The 18,956-nt window shown below is 44.5% G+C and overlaps 1 protein-coding gene across 17 annotated transcripts in view; it reads left to right on the forward strand.

Annotated features, from left to right (window-relative positions):
* Positions 1-16,296, forward strand: part of cno (adherens junction formation factor afadin) — a 54,847-nt gene extending 38,551 nt beyond the window's left edge. For 5 of the 17 annotated variants that reach the window (XM_020957605.2, XM_086829972.1, XM_086829973.1 and 2 more), the window contains 14 exons: positions 384-736; positions 2,633-2,754; positions 3,584-3,638; positions 3,701-3,951; positions 4,242-4,448; positions 5,431-5,896; positions 5,972-6,496; positions 6,548-6,798; positions 6,861-6,979; positions 10,580-10,834; positions 10,993-11,233; positions 12,745-14,806; positions 14,866-14,990; positions 15,051-16,296. In XM_020957605.2, coding sequence (XP_020813264.2) covers positions 384-736; positions 2,633-2,754; positions 3,584-3,638; positions 3,701-3,951; positions 4,242-4,448; positions 5,431-5,896; positions 5,972-6,496; positions 6,548-6,798; positions 6,861-6,979; positions 10,580-10,834; positions 10,993-11,233; positions 12,745-14,806; positions 14,866-14,990; positions 15,051-15,243 — 5,225 coding nt within the window. In that variant the 3' untranslated portion in view covers positions 15,244-16,296. Of the gene's footprint in view, positions 1-383; positions 737-2,632; positions 2,755-3,583; positions 3,639-3,700; positions 3,952-4,241; positions 4,449-5,430; positions 5,897-5,971; positions 6,497-6,547; positions 6,799-6,860; positions 6,980-7,206; positions 9,488-10,579; positions 10,835-10,992; positions 11,234-12,744; positions 14,807-14,865; positions 14,991-15,050 lie in introns of those variants that run through there. The other 12 variants (XM_086829976.1, XM_086829974.1, XM_086829981.1 and 9 more) reach the window with 6 other exon arrangements.
* The last annotated feature ends 2,660 nt before the right edge of the window (positions 16,297-18,956 follow it).

Raw genomic sequence — 18,956 nt, forward strand, 5'->3', positions numbered from 1 at the left:
TATAAATATTTTATACAAAATATAGATACTTATATAGAGTTTTTAGCTACAAACAGCAAGGGTAAACCCTGGGCTTTTGTTTATCTTCATTTCGATTGAACCATACCCAATATTTTTTCCACCGATTGTAGAGCTAATCATCATCCATTTTCTATGGCAGAGACTTAACATTTTGCCCATTCAGCCTAAACTGCACTTCCCAGTGAGGCGCAAAAGACAAGAGGCGTCTCAATAAGCTGTGGCTGATCTTCTTTATATTGTTTATATTTAAATCCCTTAATTCTTGTACTACAAATATATTACTATGAACATAGCAAGTAAATATTTTGGAAATGAAACCGTGACTCATGATAATATTTAATTCTTATATTTTTTTTTTGTAGGCTCCATCATGTTCCATGTGCGACGCCGGCCGGCGGACTCACAGCCGCGAAGACGCAAGAAAAAACCGCTGGGAGCTTCGAATGGGGCCAACCACATGTCCGGCGATCGCGAGGGTCCCGTCCTGGTGGAGGTGACGCACAGCGGCGATGGCGGTCGGCGGATCAAGCTGGGCAGCGACCCCGTGGAAGTGGGGTCGGCGAACACCAATTGCCTGCAGCTGTTCGGACCCTCGATCCAGCCGAGGCACTGCCTCATCTCGCTGCTGGAAGGCGTCTGCACGGTGACCCCGCTGCACACGGATGCCCTGACCTTTGTCAATGGCCACCACATCAGTCAGCCGACAATTTTGCATGTAAGTAGAGGGAATGTATAGGGATAACCAGATATCACTATATTCACAGTATTTAATAATATTCACTTTTGATGCTATAAAAACTTACACATGTATATTGCCTTCTTTTGATTAGTTAAGATGATATTAAAACCAAGATTTTCCCCACGATTCACAACTAATGTGAACTCCTTAGGGTGACCTTTCCAACTATATCTCTTCCATTAACTAATTGCGAATAATTCAGCTTAATTAGTTACATTTTCTTGCGCGTCACCCGAGGCTTGCGTATGTTTGCCTAATTTGACAGCAGCAGGCAATGCTTTCAAGGGAAAAGTTTTTGGCAACGAAAAACGACCTTGACCCGCCTGAAGTTTAAACTGCTTAAAGCCTGGCTAAAGCTCTACTCGCCTGTCATTTGTCCTTTCCCCTTTAAAGTCGTGGGATTTTCATGGCTCGGCTGTCTGAGAAGGTCCAATCCAATAATCGTCCTGGCTTAGTCAAGCGTTTATGGGGCCCACTTTTCGATGGAATCAGCTGCAAGATAAATGAGCCTTGGAATTGATTTACACTTTGGGGTTGGACAAAGTCACAAGTAATTCATTTAACTCTAGTAACTTGGTGAAACTAAACTAATTAATTTAAAGGGGTATAAATCTACCTATATATAAATAGCAAAATAATCCAACAGTCGGAAGTACAACCCGACTTTTTCTAAAATAATGCCAGTGCCTTGTATACAATGTGTAAAACCATTGACAGAATTCGAAAACAAACATTTACGACGAACTTGAGCCGCATTCAGTCGGAATTTTCAATTCCCATTCATTTGCACTTCAAGTTCATTATCGACTCTGAGTTTGAGTTTGAGTTTGGAAAAGGGCAATAAAGCCAGCAAGGCGTGTGTTGTGTGTGTGTGTCCCAATGGCTTTGAGTCGCCGCTGATTTATCTTTTGTTTTGACAACTTTTCGGCACACAACGGAAACACAAACAAAACGTTAAGAGACATTGGGGGAAATGAATCAAATTGGCTTTCGGCGTTCTCACGCATTAGCGGAAAAGTCAGAGGGAAAGCCACGAAAAACACAACACAACAGCGAATTCGCCAGTGCGTTGTGTTGTGTAAGCTTTTCCCTCTGTTGTTTTTGACTTTCCGCTTGATAAATTTGAAACCAAATAAACAGGAAAAAACTTCTGCTTTTCCCTATCTCTGGAATGAAACTGAAGCGCCGCGGCAATAACCTCAAACTGTCTTTAGGGATTATATCTCTGGCTAAGGAAGGGAAATTCTTCTTCATTTTGTGCATTTTCTGTTCTGGATTTCCTGTCATTTCTGTCCTTTTCCTTATGTTTGTCCATGGAATTAATTCAGCTTCGTTTTATTTTTTGTTATCTTTTTATTTTTTCAATTGGCAAATTGGGGTTGGCTGCGGTTCGATGAACCTGAACAAAAAAAAAAAGAATAATGCAAATGAAAATCTATATGTTGCGTCAAAGATGCCTTCACCCGAGCTAATCAGGCATTAGGGGGAAACGCAAACGAACGCACACTCACACGCTCAGAGCAGAGATAGCCGGTAACGAAAACATAAAAAAATTAACACAAATCTCGTTTCGGTTCGAACTGCTGAATCTCCCCCCAGAGAGGGGCGTCTCTGTGCGGCAGTTTTGATTTCGAAACGCCCCGAAATATTCCCAATCGCTGCCACAGTGCCCCAGAATCTGTCAGACGGTTCACTTCACTCCACTTCACTCTTCCCTTGGTTGGTAGCTGTGTAAATATCTGAATAATTACCGCACTTAATAATAATTTAATTAAATCACTTGCAACGGTTTTCAACCCATTATAACCCTCGTCACATCTCAGCATATATTTAAGGGAGTAATTAATTCATATGTGTATCTGTCATTTACAGAACGGTTCCGTCGTAATGTTTGGACGCGTGGCCTCGTACCGCTTCCTGGACTCGCCCACGGACGGACGCTATAACCTGGCCCTGTCGCAGTCCCAACTGGACTCCGCCTGCCTCTACGAAAGGTGAGTTAGATGTGGTCTCCAAGGAGTATGTCCTGTTTTATTTTGTGCAAAATACGTATGCTACGCTTGCGCCAAAAGCTTTGTCAGCAATTGTGTTTTTAAGTTCGATTTTGGTTTAATATTAATAAAGTGTTATGAGCCGGAATTTAATGCAAAAGAATACTTTAGGAATTCATACGAATACTTGAACCAATTACATATTAATTACTTTTATAAAATGTTCGTTTCTTACTAGTTAGTTCTTACTATAAGCAGACACAGAAATTAGTTCTTTTCAAGCCTAATTAACTTTAGTAGAAATGTATATACTCTGAAGTTTTCTTAGAAAATGAATTTAAGGGACAGTTTTCTCATGCTGAGAATTTTAGCAAAGGGAAGGAGGAGGCCATGCCTTTACAAGGACCCACATATTAACTTTGTGAATAGCTAGGCATTAGCATTTCCATTTAACCCTGCTTGCCAGATGTAAATGTAAAACAATTTAATTCACCTCAGATGAGAGACATTTAGGAATTTTCGGCAATATTTATTTGAGGGTGGTGTTTTTTTGCGCATTTATTCATATTTATGTATGTTTTTTTATTTTATTTTATTTACACGCCTTTTGTGCTGTTCGTTTCTGTTTCGTTACGTGTTGTTTGTTTTTATTGTTTGTGTAAAAACATTAATCTCATGCACTCACCAACAAAAAACCAACAACAATTACCCAACAAATATGCAAAATAATTTGCACACAACCCACACACACACACACACACACGAACACACACACACTCCATTCACCTGAACCACAACGATGAAAACAACAACAACTTGGAAAACTCGGCAGTCGCTCACCCACTTCCCCGGGATCCTGGAACGACGAGGATGGAGCCTTGAGTTCGGTGGGTATTTTCTAAGCGTATTCTTTATATAATTTCTACATGTTAAATCTGCTAATCCTTAGACCCACAAGAGCGACTATGACCATCACCATCAGCAGTCGAATCAATCGACAAGTGCGTACCACAACAATAATAACAACTCCAGTGACCATCCGCTGAGCAGCACGCTGAGAGACGTTGTGGACAGCAAAGCTGGGCAGGATCAGGCCATCAACTCGGGCAACTATGACGGCCAGAGTCTGGAGGGTAATCTGGAGAACGAAACCAAGTCCATTTCCAGCTTGAAGTCAGGTGGTTCCAACAGTCAAGATCGGTAAGCTGCGAGCGACTCTCGCTGTTCATTATAATAATATTTCAGTATATTTTTTCTCTGAAGAGTCTTCCCCTTTAATGAGAACAGGAAAGCCAACACAAAATTTCCACACACAATCATGAAGCAAACATGTTCACTGTCTGAATTTTATTTTTGTTTTATATATATTTTTTGTGTGCGCTTTAAACAATAGCAGTTTAATTTGTTCCTAACCGCTTTAATTTTCTGTTGTATCCTTTGTTTCGTGCGCTCTACTAATATCGATTAACCCTTTTTTGTGATGAACACAGGTCCCCGAAAATGCCGGGCTCCGGCCTCATGGCGGGAGGTGGCAGCGGTTCCGGCGATGCCCAAGGACAGGAACCCATTCTACCGGCCGTCCTCGAGTTCCCCGAAACGCATCAGGAACTCTTTCTGCGTCACATTATCAGTGAGCTAGATGTGAATGTTCCGCACTTTAAGCTGGCACCCGTCTACTCGCTTTACCTGTGTGCCAGGTGGGTAATTTACCAGGTGGTTTTTTGGGTGGGTTTGGGGGAGTAGCATGTCATATTAAGAGTAAGGAAACGCTTGCTCGGCTTTAGTTGTTGTTTAAATGTTTCGTTGTTCATAATCTCCTTAATGTTTAAAGGAATGAGCTCTTTGAATGCTTTAAACTTGAATGTGAACGTAAAAAATAAGTGTTACAATTTAAAAAGATTAGGGCTTAAACATGTATTTATAATGAATCCGTTGACAGAATTTATAATTAATTAGAGTGCATTTCATGTAAACCAATTAGTAAGTTTTCTAAAATGGATTATATATTGCACTTAATTGCACAGCAGCTTATTCAATAATTAATTTAATGTAAGCAGGGAAGCCACAGATTTCATTTATCTTCGAATACGTCTATGTACAGATAGATTAATGGGTTAGCTTGACTCGACTTGACTCTCAACCCCCTTGGTGGTTGTCTTTGGCAATTTGTCCTTCGATGAATCCATTTACATTTCAATTCCAAAATCAGAGCTTCATTAAACAAGGCCCTACGGACAAGGACATGGACACGGACACGGACACAGGCGAATGAAGATAAGGAAAGCAGCTTACGCCAGCTGACAAATGTCCGGACTTCGGACACAAAGTGGATCGACATGTTCCAGAGGGCACTTGTTCATTCGCCCCTCCTGCTTCGGAGGCAGCAGCAGCAGCCAGTATCAACAATTCATTATCAATTATGATGATTTATCTTGGCTGCTGACCCAATTTGTGAGCTATTAATATTAATGTGTTCTGACAGCGGGATGCGGGGCAAATGAGAAACGGAAAGTGGTCAGGCAGAAGCACGAGGGAGCAGGGAACTTTGACATTTGACAGGCGTGAAAATCAATAGATACGAATGGGGTGACATGGCTGGAATGACTGGAATGGCCAGCTTAACTCATACCATCAAGAGAGTGGAACTCAAAACAGTTGTTTTTCCCTTAATTGTGACAGATATCGAGCCTCCACCCACTACCGCCCGGAGTTGCAGCCCACGGAGCGTGCCCACAAGCTGACCATGTTCCTGCACCATGTGGCCAATCTGGTTTACAGCGTCGTCCAGGATCAGTACACGGATCCGCGAATTCTGGCCTTTTGGATGGCCAACAGCTCGGAGTTCCTGCACTTCCTCAAGTCGGATCGCCACATTAGCGCGTTCAGCGTCCAGGCGCAGGAGGTTTTGGCCGAGGCCGTGCAGACGGCGTTCCGCAATCTGGTCAACTGCTTCCGGCTGGAGCTCTCACAGACCCTCAATCAGTTTCTCTCCGAGAACATTGATCACGACTCGGCGGCGGGTCTGGTGCTGACCGTCTTGGGTTCTGCGATGGCATTGCTAAGACGTTGCCGCGTGAATGCTGCTCTAACGATCCAGTTGTTCTCCCAACTGTTTCACTACATCAATGTCATATGTTTCAATACGGTGAGCGGCCTTCGAATGGCCTTGACCTCCTTCTTCAGATCCGCTTATTTCAATCTTTTAACTTATCCGTTCCAGATTGTGGCCAACTCTCACATGTGCACGGGCGATTGGGGCAAGGTTATGACGGAGCGACTGCAGCTGCTTGAGCTGTGGGCGGAGCGGCAGGGACTGGAATTGGCCGCTGACTGCCATCTGGCAAAGATCAATCAGTGCGCCCAGTTTCTGCAGGCTCCTAAGTCCTCCGTGGAGGAAATCCAACAACTGGCCTGCTCCTGCTTCCGCTTGAACTCTCTGCAAATGGCCGCGTTGCTGCAGCAAGAGAAGCTCCCACGAAATCTGGTCGACACGGCCATCCGAATGGCCGAATCGGTGGCGGACGAGCTAACCCGCGCCGATGGGCGGGAGGTGCGATTGGAAGAGTCGCCGGAGCTGCACTTGGCGCTCTTGCTACCCGACGATGGATTCAGCTGCGATGTGGTGCGCGGTATACCAACGGGCCTCGTCGACTTCCTCAATCCGCTTCAGCAGCAGGGCATGTGCCGGCTGGCGGCGCAGCCCACGTCAATTGGTCTCTGGACGGTCTATATGCATCAGTTCAATGTAGGTCATCGCTTCCTGAGTCCTGAAACGTACTAAATCCTTTTCCTACAGGCCCGCAGTTCCAGTGCAATGTCTAACTCTAAGCTCCCGCAGCCAGAGCTGCAGCTCATTAAGCTGCACAAGAACAGCAACGGCATGGGCCTGTCCATAGTGGCTGCCAAGGGTGCCGGCCAGGAGAAACTGGGAATCTACATCAAGAGCGTTGTGCCGGGTGGAGCCGCGGATGCCGATGGTCGTCTGCAAGCCGGAGATCAGTTGCTGCGCGTCGATGGTCAGAGTCTTATAGGCATCACCCAAGAGAGGTAGGAATATCGATCAAGGGTTCCCTTAAGGGTCACAACATAATTCTGTGCGTCTCTTGTAGGGCTGCCGATTACCTGGTGCGAACGGGTCCGGTGGTCAGCCTGGAAGTGGCCAAGCAAGGTGCCATCTACCATGGATTAGCAACTCTGCTGCAGCAGCCCAGCCCCGTCATCCAGCGTGGTGAGTAGCTCCCTTCAGTAGGGGACCACACACACATGTCTATACAAAAAATACACACATTAGAGCGAACTCCAGGTGCTGGGTAGGACGCTAAGAACACTCAACTCAACTCACTCACTCACACACTCATCCAAGATACTCACTCACTACTCTACTCTACCGTACTCACGTTGCGTAAGCTAACCAAGTAACCAACCAACCCATCCCCATGCTGCTCCGTCCGCTAGAGGCTTGCGCCAGCAATTTTCTTCAGCATCTGAGTCCGGGTCACCAGCAGCGTCGTCACTCCTCGTTCCAGCAGCAGGCTCGTTACTATAGCAACTCCATCTCGGACGATAGTCTTAATAGGAGTCGTCGTGAGTCCTTTGCCTGCATGCGGGCTTCCTCGCCGCCCGTTAGGCGACTGAGCGCCTCTTGTCTGCAGGAGGAGCTGTGCGCCTTGGGCCATCAGCTGCACATTGATCCACGGTACAGGGATACCAGACCCATTGCAAGATCGGCCAGCAGTTTGTATCTGGCGAATGAACATCAGTCGGGGGGTTATTATCACCATGCGCCTCCCTCGATGGCTCCTTCTGTTACCCACTTTAGTCCCATGCGACCGCTGAGGAGAACGCCGCCGCCTTCCATTTATATTGAGGAGTACCAGGACGAGCCGGCCGCCAAAGATTCGCAGGAGTCGTTTGGCAATTTCGCTGCCGCCTACAGCGATGCTCATCAGCCGCTGAATGAGGAGGGCATCGCATCCATGGCTCACTCAGATGAGATTCCTTTTATAGATGACGAGGAGGAGGAAAAGCAGCAGCAGCAGCAACAAAGACCTTGCATGGCCAGCTCCAGTTGCTCCTCCTCCACAGTGAAGAGAAACCCCGCTGCGAACTACCGCAAAACGGTCAGTTTCGATCTGGACCAGACAGAAGCTGAAGATGCCACCGGGTCGGGAGTAGGAGCAACTGGAATCGATAGGAAATACCATACCCACGACGCTATCAGCCATTTGGCAGCTGGGGCCTCGTCAACAGAGTCCCTGATGACCGAGCAGCAGGCAGAGAGGATGCCCCTGATTCAAAAGATACGCCGGGAGCTGAATAGCAAGCGAGCCACAAACTGCTCTGCGGATGGCTTCAGTTCCGGCGGATCCGGTTCCAACAGCCAGCGCTCATCCAGCGAGTCCATCGAACGGATGCCGCTGCTCCGGCAAAATCCGAATCAATCGCCTGGTCAGCATCGGCAGCTCAACACCCAGCGGTCGCACAAAAGGTCAGCCGGAGTGGTCAACGCTGCCCCAATTGTCAGCATCCAAGTTCCTAGTGTGTGTGAAATCGAAAGTTCCTGCACCACCCGTCCACGTCCTCCTTCTACTGTAAATACAAGCAATCGATATTGTGCCAGCACCTCCACAAAAACCAAAACAATTCCCAGCAGCACCACCTCTTTATCGGCTAACGGTCGCAGACGAGCCAGCAGCCATGCCAATCTCAGTCCCCGCTTTTTGAAGGTACCATTCGGTCAAGGAAAGGTCCGCGAAATGGCGGCCTACTTTAATGACAACAAGGACTTCCTTCCGACGACCCACATGAATAAATCGCGATCCACTTCGGCCCTGGATGATCATGGCAGCAGCAAACCTTGTGACAAGCTCTCGCAGGCCGAGCAGGGACAAATCCTCAAGCAGCTGAAGGAGTGGAGCCTGTACGGCAGTGCAGGAAAGGATTATGATAAGCCGGACAAGTCCGGTGGCAAGACAAGTTGCGATTGTCCCTGCTGTGGTCATTGTCGCGGCAAAGCATTGCCGGAGCCAGCGGAACAGGAGCCACGCCAGCCAGTTGCCACTTTCAAATGTTACGACAGTTGCCAGGACGATGAGGCAGATTCGGAGGAGGCCAAGCAGAAGCCGGAACTATCCCGTTATGCCGCCTGCCGCCGAAGTGTCATGTGCAACAATCGCCAGGCTCACAGTGTGCGCCAACTGAAGCGCAACAAACAGCAGAAACAGCAGCAACAGTACAAGGCTAAGCCAGGCCCCGCACATCCTCCTCATCGTCATCGTCATCATCATCATCGTTGTCATTGTCAACGGCAGCAGTCACGCCCCCAGGCACCCACTTCACCACCCTCCACGGCCAAATTGCTCCTGTCCCTGGCCAGCTCCAGCTCCAGCAGCACCAACAAGATGAAACACAGCTCCAGCAGCAATAAGCGGAATTCAAAGAGCTGTCCAAATTGCGGGGATGCCACCGATGATTGCTGCTCAGGCAGCTGCAGCGAAGCTGAATCGTGCTCCTCGGCTGGGGCTGAGTCCTCCTCAACTAGCTGCTGTGCGGCGGCTTATTGCGATGCTCTTGAAATTCATGGCAATCTCATGGGTGGCGATAATGGCGATGAGGATGAGGATGAGGATGATGCAGATGCAGATGATGTGGGCGGCAAAGGGCCCTATGTCAAAATGCCAACGACAACGCCATTGTGTCCGACACACAGATGACAACCCAACCAAGCTGCACCGAGGTTCATGTTGTTCCCCTCGTTGTCGTTCTTATTAGCCTTTGGTTTTTGCCTGCTCTTCTTAGAAATAGATTTCTATCTATGTTGTTCTTTTCATTTAGTTATCCCTTTGAGTTGTAGGTTGGTTTACATTTTCTTGAAATTTTTAGATTCGTTATTTATAGACGACCTTTGTGGTGCTTTTCATATTTAAATAGTATCAATGTAAATCCCCTTTACTGCATTGTTGCCATAGAAATCAAAGCAATGAAAGCTTTTGTTTATTGAGCTTTCGCTTTACTTAATTATTAATCAACATTTCCTCTGATTTTATTTTGTTAATTTTCATCATTCCGTGCACTCACTTATGTATGTGCTTCGTATTTAATTGGATTTTATTGTTGCTTTGTTGTCATATTTTTTTTTTTAATTAATTTTATACCGGCACCCACAGGGTGTAAAGGTATTATAATTAAGTGACAACAGAAAGTTCCCGAGTGAGTTCAAGGACTGATTGCACTTTTTGATTAATTTCAGCGGTCATAGGAAGAATCCGAATAACTTTAAGTTTATTTTTTCACAGCAAATCTACTATATTTGTATACATACAAACCTCTTAAACAGCAACACTTTTCAAATACTCGATCATTTCTGTACTTTATTGTTCTATCTGGTCAGAAACTACCCGGTATTTCATAGTCGAGCACACTCGACTTTGGCTTTTTTTTCAAGTTTTTGATTAAAAATGGAATTACGCGCGTATTTATGTATTTAATCAAATGAAAATATTGACAAATGGCTTTTGTTTATGTGAGCATTTATGTTTGTAAATAGAATTGTGTTCTCTGTTATCCAATGGCTTTGTAGCTTTGCCCTTTTCGTAGTAATTTAATTAAATTTTGTATGCATTTATTAATAATACTAATTCATTTATGATTATCGCACCAAATATGGATTTACTAAAATGTCAAACTATCTGTCTCTATCCCCAATCCATGCGCACCAACCAACCTCAATTCCACCTCCAACTCGCAAATCCCCCAAAAATGCACTCGACGATGATATCGGTAATGTTGCTGGGAACTGGAAAATCTTGGCGAAATGTGGAAATCGCAGGTAATCGACGTATGTCCGAACGCGATCTGACGCGCATGGGCGGCGCCGAGTCGACCAAGTCTCTGGGTCCACTAATGGCCACCGGCCATCATCCGAATCACAGTCTCAGTCTTAGCCAACATCTGAACAACAGCCACAACAGCAACACTCTCGGCAATACCAATAGTAGTAGCATCATCAATCCGTTAGCTGCACACCTGCCCAACAGCAAGTCGGTGCCGGCATTGCATCACCACACGGGATCGGGTACCATATGTAAGTGAAAGATGCACCAAGCCCCCAAAAGCCATCCCCTCCTTATCCCTGGTAATCGGAGCACAATCCAATCCAGACTGCAGTCGCCCAGATACTAATTCATTTTCTTTCCTAACTCTCTCCCCTGGATCGCGTCTTCCATCCGCATCTGCATCCAGCCCTGGCCAATTCCAAGTCACGCAGCACGCACAGTTTGCATAACAATACATCGGGCATCATGGGCGGCGGAGGAGTGGCCGGAGGAGCTGGCGGAATGCTGCTGGGTCAGCCACCAAATGGCAACCACAACAATGCGAATGGAAATGGAAATGGAAATGGCAATGCCAACGAGCAGGGATTCTATCAGAATCTCAGCGTGTACCGGGCGCAAAATCAAAGCCAGCCGATTCTGAACGAGAGGTAATGCATTCATAACATACAATACATATGTACATACATATAAGCGGACTCTATAGGGCTACGATTGTGGTCAGAGAAATAGTACTGCAAGTAGTTTACTTCTTCCGAGTCTTAGAAATATAATTATTTTTCATTTGATTAATTAAAGTCTTTATGGGAATGTCAAATTAAATAGGTTGACATTACAACATTTTAAGAAGCGTTTATTTTCGTAGGTCAAAAAATATATTTTTTCCTTAATTAGTTTAAAAGAGTAGGAAATAGTATAGATATTATATAAATATATTATTATAATTATTTAATTCCAATTAAATTTTGTTATATGTATATTTTTTTAGTACCATCAACAAAATGGTGCTACAGAAATGTTTTTGTGAAATATAAGATAAGAAATATATAGAAAGATAGATAGATATATATATATAAAATATCTTATCTTATCAACCTTAATAGATTCACTACTCTCATTTATTATCATGCTATCATTTTGAGAACAATTATAGGACTTTTGTCTTGTCTTCTTAAGTTCCATATTCCTATAATTTTAAGTTGTTGGTTTCAACTATAATACTAAAGTAACAATTTTTAAGCAAATCAGTAGAGTATATTTTTAAGAAGGCGAGACCTTAATTTTAAAGATACATCAATTCTTTCTGTGTACATTTGTGCTTGTAATGTAAATATGCAATACCACTTACCATATCCACTTTAAAATGTCATTTGAAATTCGGTTGTGTTCTGCTGACCACAGAAATTGTTTTTCGCTGCCATTTTGTTTGGTTCAATTTGGTTTGCAGTTGTGTTTTGCTTAAACCAAAAATCTATTGTGAGTCTAACATCCAAACAATAGTATACAATTAAGGTAGGTAGTATCGATCTTAAAATATTTATATATTTATGAAACATTGCGTTCACTTAAAGCTGTTTAGTTTTGCTCCACTTTATTTATTTAGTATACCATTGTATACATAGATTAGAAAGTGAACTCGACACAAAGCAATGCGATTTTTGAGAGTATACCTTGAAAATCTGAACTCAATAGTCATACACTTATTAAAGGAAGCGAAGCCACCAAGTCCTATTAATAATTTACAACAATTTCAAGTGTGTTTTGGGGGCTTTGTGGGTGCGGCCGTCACCGAGCTTAAGTAATGTGTTGCTAACTCTCATGTGTGTAATTTTAGGGTGGTGACAGTGCGTTTAAAGAAATTACTTTATGGCTTCATACCCATTAAGAAAGAATATCAACTTGTAGAAATGTTCCAAGTACGTGAGTAATTAGTTGCTGTCGTTCCTCCTAGTTAATGCTGCTGCGCTGTACAGAGGCACGCACTGTTGCAATAAACACCAGCCACTTCCCTTTGCCGTCGCAGCGGAGGAAGTAAAAGAAGTTATTTCAGCAACGCACTCTCGACACGTTTTTAAGTTAATTAGCAAACCACTTGAGCGAGCACCTTGTCCGCTTCCTTGTCCCCATTAAAACCATCACCTCAATGACTTCTCTTTGTCAGATCGCCAATGACCACACATGTCGCCATGAGCAGCGCCTACAATGGAAATTCCCCGCTTGCGCCGCAGCAGCAACCACAGCAGCAACCATCACCCTACCTGCAGGCCAACGCTAACCTGCCACCCACTCGACCCGTCTCGGCCTATTATCACAGTCAACAATCCGCGCAGCAGCAACTCCAGCACCAGCAACTCCAGCAGCAACAGCAGCAGCACTCCCTGCAGCAGCAACAGTTTGCCCACAGCAGCAGCAACCTTAATGGCCAGCAGCAGCACCAGCTCACCCTTAACAATCGCACCAAGAGCCAGCAGAATTTCCAGCATACCCTGCGCATGCAGCAGATGATGGCGCCATCGATGCCCAACATCAGCAACATGTACCAGCAGCAGCAGCAACACCAACAGCAGCAGCAACAGCAACAGCAACAACTCCCCCTGCACCAACAGCAGCAGCAGCATCAACCTGCAATGAGCAGCAGCCAGAGTATGCAGAACGTCAACGATTTCACGGGTGGAAGCTATCAGAACGGAGGATTGGATTACCGACGCAGCCAGCTGCACGACCCAGCCACGCTTTACGAACTCCAGCAGCAGCAGCAGCTATTGCAACAGCAGCAGCAGCAACCGTCGCCCAACTTTATAGCACTGCCTCCGAAGCCCTTGGGCAGCCTTCTGCAGTCGCCCAATAAACCAAATGCTCCGCCAAGTACAGCGCCAAAGCCACAGCAACAGCAACAGCAGCGTTTCCTTGGACAATCCCAGCTCGCGGAGGATAAGCCACCGCTGCCGCCTACCGCCACTCATCCGCTGTTCAAGGCCACACAACAGATAGCTCCAGGAATGAATTACGTGGCCAGCACTCTGGATCCACCGAAGGGCAGCTATGTGCCGCCCACTAGCCAGGCAAACAGCCGTCCACAACTTCACAGCGGCAGCAATCCCTGGGAGAGGGAGGAACGGGAGAAGGATCTGGAGATGCGGCGGGAGCACATTCGCCAGTGGCGGGAGCAGCAGATATCCGAGCTTTCCCAGATCATCTCACGGTCGCCCATGCAAGAGGAGCAGCTAAAGACCCTGATCCTAGAGCGGGACTTTGAGCGAAGAGCACAGGAACTGCAAGAGCAGGAGGAACAGGACCAGGAGCAGCAATACGACAAGGAGAACGTGGTGCAGGAGCTGTTCCGGCTGACTGGCAACGGTAGCGGTCAGGTCAGTGCCATACAGACGCCCATCACCAGCTACAGGCAGACGGAGATCAAGATGGCGGAGATAACAGACAGCAGCAGCAGTCCACTGGAGTCGGTCCCAACGCCAGCAGCTCCGGCCCAGCAAGTGGCCAGTAGTGGTTCCCAGCAACAGCCGAAGAGCATACTCAAGCACAACCGCTACTCGGAGGGTGGAGCGGGAGGCGTGGGAGGAGCACCGTCGTCGCCCTCAAAGTCCCAGAAGTCTGCTAGCTTTGCGGACGAGCGACACCTGCAGACAGAGCACCCGATATCCAACCTGGCCAAGGAGCTCAACCAACTGACTATGCTCGACAAGGATAACAACAATGAGGCCCAAGATGCTGCTGCAGTTCCGCCACCACCGCCTCCAGAGAGGAACAGCTCCTACCTGATCATGTCCCAGCAGAAGCTGCGAGGAAGTACTGGAAATCCCACTTCTACCTCGTCCATGGGTCTGCTCAAAACTGCCACAAGCAATCAGCAGGCAGCCGCTGTCGGTGAGATCAAGAAGGCCTCCCTCCTCCTGAACACCCAGCCCAGCAATAACAACAACAATCTGAGTGGTAGTCTTAACAATAACACGATGCAGCAGGCGTCACCTCTGAGCGCCATGGAACTGAATGCCGCCTATGTTTCGGCCACAGGAACCGGGATGATGATGGGTGGACTGGGCACGCCACCTGCGCCGCCACCGCCCCTGTTGCAGCAGCAAAGGGACAACAAGCGGGTGAGCTTCAACGACGAGGAGAACAATGTGGTGAGCGTGCAGCAGCAATACATCATGGACCAATACCTTGAGCATCATCCGGAGTTTGATAAAATTGAAGAAGATGGGAGTGTAAGTGTTTTCATTTCACGTGAAATACTTTTGCAATAAAGAGCTATTTTGTTTCACAGTATCTGCAGCAAAATAACCTGGATGCCTCCATGCTGCCCTCCATGCCAGCCACGCCAGATGCCGCCCTTTGGAACACTTCAGTGCAATCGACGCCCGGCGTTATTGGAGCGCAAGAGGTGTACAGGTGAGTTGTTCTCACAAGTTTCTGCAATCACAGATTTTACATTATATTCAATCAAAACAGAGATCCGCGCCAGCGTCGCCTGGCAGAGAAGCAACAGCAGCAGCAACAACAGCGCGCTGGTGATGCGGTGCCCGAGAAGCTGTCCTTCAAGGAGAAGATGAAGATGTTTGCTCTGGAGTCGGGCGAGGATAATACTCCCAAGGATAAGCTGAAGATTTCAAGGGCCCAGCGAGACATAGATGCGGTGCACTGAGAATGAAACCGGAGAGAAATCGTTGCTATATGCTATATGTACATACACAAAGCTTAAACTTCAATATATTGGGGCCAAGTTGTTACGTTAGAAGCTCTACAAAACACACACTTTTACACATATAGATATCGAGTTATATACTTACCAAACGATGGTAGAAACAAACACAAACCTAACGAATTTGCTTAGCAAGGCAACCACAATCCATAGTTATCGCGTTTCAGAGTTAATTACCACAAACAAAACAAAATGTTAACTGAATTCAATTAGTGAGAATTATCGGTGTTTATCATTATAGTCTATATAAAGCGATGTTTATATTTATACAAAACCATATATCGAGCCTACACAATGGCAACGAAAGCGGAGCGAGACGATCCGCATTTGTAAAGCGTTTTAAACATTAACATTACACACTAATCCTACGATAAACAGTTTGTTACGTCATATTATTGAATACAGAATTAATGGTTAGACAGTGTAAATGAGCGAAGTTAGTTTAGATATACAAACATATATATTTACCTGGGAACCGTGCGGAACAAGGAACGTATATGTACCAATATGCTGTATCCACTAGAAAACTTGTAAGCCACAAACAACAATGTTAAAACCAATGGTCCAATTATTCAATTATTAAAGCTAAACATATATTTACAAACCCACGAACGAACGAAAAACTAAATATTTAAAAAGTCTTACATATATATTTTTAATTGATGAAAACCTTTTTTGAACATATTTAGAATGCAGCCATGAACAACTAAAATTCGTTAAATTAATAAGATGCGTAGCAGCAGAAACCAATTTTGAATCAAATTGGATTTCAACTACAAGAGAACCTTATGGCTTTAAAGTAACTAAAGTAACATAGACACGCTCACCCATTTATTGGATGTCGTGTACTTATAAAAACTCTTTGTTATAGCATAAAATTTATTCGAAAACCGACCATAAATTAAGCAGAAAATTATTTTTGTGCATTCCAAGTATTTCAAATATAGAACCAAGCTAAAAATATTATATATACATATATATCAAATCGAAACAAAATTCTATTTATATAAGACGCGATTTATTTTTAATAAACGAAACTATTTTTTAAATAAATATTGAATGATAAACAAAACAAAATAAAATAAAAAACAACCTGCAATCTATGTACGAATTAACTTCTGTAAAAAAATGCGAAAATTGTCGTTTAGTTTCACTTTAAGCGCGCTTAGGTTTAAATATTACAATTATATATATTATATCAATACGCAAACAAATTCCGAAAATATTGTGCATATTTATGCAAAATAAAAGTTCATTATAAAAAAATTATCCTTGAATGTATTTATTTTTCGTTGGGCAAATAATTTAGTGCAAAATGACACATTTTGTGCAAAGTTGTGACTTTTTAAAAGAGAGAATTATGAAAATATAGAAAAATCCTACACCCCACGCTTTTAACTCCGAAATTAGTGATCTTGTTTATAATTATATACTATTGCTCTGAATTTAATAAATTAGTATAAATAATTGTGTACAAAAAAATTAATTTTGTAACTTTTAAAATTGGGTTACTTTTGTCATTTCGTATAATTTAGGACAAAATTTTTTGTTGACATCTTCACAGCAGCCTATTTTGTATACAAATTTAAAGTTGGAAACATTTTTTTTTTTCTTTTCGCTGGGTTCATTTGGTTTGCGTTTAAAACTAGCTAAAAGATAACACACTTTTGTTACCTAAAAAAATAAAACAAAAAATTATATATAAATTCTTTAAAGAGTTGAATTAAATTTAATACATTTTGAAATTATATTTTCCAAGTGTAGTTTTTTTTTCAATTTAAATATTGTAATTTTGTTTTGAACTTTTTATTTATAATCAGCTGTTGACTTGGAACACATCGAATTTCGCGCCCAACAGGGATTTGAAATGCCTGGGAACAGTCATGCGCAGTGCCCACACGGGTGGAAACTGTTCCCAGGCATCAACAGGTTCGGGAATTGACCTACCTAAATACATTTTTCATGAGGCTGGCAAAAGGCAAGTCAAGCGGCTGACAACTTATTACTATTGGCCGCCACCAGTGTCACTGGCAGGACGGGCGGCTTAAAAATTTAAATCAAAGTTTACGCAGTGCAAATAATTGCGTAAAAAGTTGAAGAATGCCTTCAATGATTTATGCTCGCATTGAAACAAAATGAGCTGGGCTGGGCTAAAGCGAAACTTCCGCTTTGAATGCTCAAATATTTGGGTAAATTATATGCCAATTTTGCCGGCACCCCAGGAAAACTTGGTACATTACTTCAATTGCCGCTTTGACAGGAATATCCCAACAATTGCCAACTCAGCCACATGCTCAGCAGCAGCCACTTAAAACGTTGCCGTAGCACCAACTTTGTCCTCTTTTCTGGTTCTGCACTTTAATAAAAACATGATAAGTTTAAATAATGTTATTCTTACATAAAAATGAATCTATTATAGTAAAGTATATTTAAATTAGCTTTAAGTATTATGTACTCAAAATGAATATACAATATTAAACTACTACAAAGTCTGCGAAGCTGTTAAAATGTCCTCAAAATCCAGCAGATGTAAATAGAAGTAATAAAAGACCTTGGTAAATAGATTCCTGGAATTCAAACTTACTGAATTTTAAACAGATAAATATCCTTGACGACTGGCAATTATTGCAAGTGTAGCTCCCATAGTGGCCCGATTTTTGGTACCCGGTTATTGGGGCACCTTCGTACGCATTTTCTTTCTGGCTGCCTTCCGAGGCCGGAAAGTTGCAGGCCAAGTTTCAGTGCCGCCCAAGCATAGGCCGCCCACAACGTAATTTAAAAGTCAACCGGCAAACTTTAACCACTTGCTGCAAACTGGAACCAGGACCAGGAGCAGGAGCAGGTAACCCGGTACCGGGATCGGCACCAGGACCCTTTTTGCCTGCCGGCAAGGTGAATTGCCAATATAAAGGCGCGGGCGTTTTTAAAGCGCCTTCGAGTGAAATGTCTTTCGGCGTCGCGTGCGCGTACCAAATGTATTTTTCAGCAGTTTGCCATGTGAATTATTAAAATGCGCCAATCTCTTTGATATAGCCACAACCGCCTCGGGGATTTGGCCATAATCAGTGCTGGCTGGGCGGCCCAAACGTTAAGAAATTGTTGACAGTTGCCTGCTGGCAGGCATTCGGATTGCCAGTCGCAGAATTTTTCAATATTCGCCGCGGCTAATCCTCCCCCTGCAGTTTCCCGATTCCCGATCTGCTGCCGTCAATATCCTCCAGCTGGCGGGGATGAAGACCTCGCCGCAGAAGCAACAGGGAAAACTGCAGGAAAACTGCGGGAAAACCGAGGGAAAGCCGCAGAACGAAAAGAAAAATATGAACTGTGGGCAAAAGTTTCCGGATGCGGCTGCTATGGCAAATAAATCAAAAAGTGATTAGCCCATTCTCCCTGGCCCCCTCCTTTCTCTGAATCTCAGGACCTCAGACCCTCGCCTCCTCACGCCATCTGTCCAGCTGTAAATTGTCTGTTGAGTGGCCGCCGCCCGAGGAGGAGGAGGAGGAGGAGGAGGAGACTGGGCAGGAGCAGGAGGCGAATACGGGAGCAAGGTGTGCTGGCCAAGGGAAATTCAAACTTGGCCATAAAACTTTCGCCACATCTTGGCCACGGTGGCTAAGACTCTTCGCTCTGGTCAGTGGCGTCTTGATAAATGAGCA

This window comes from Drosophila serrata, unplaced genomic scaffold, assembly GCF_035046125.1.
Source record: "Drosophila serrata isolate PLE 108 unplaced genomic scaffold, ASM3504612v1 contig_228, whole genome shotgun sequence".
In the NCBI taxonomy this organism is placed as follows: Eukaryota; Metazoa; Arthropoda; class Insecta; order Diptera; family Drosophilidae; genus Drosophila; species Drosophila serrata.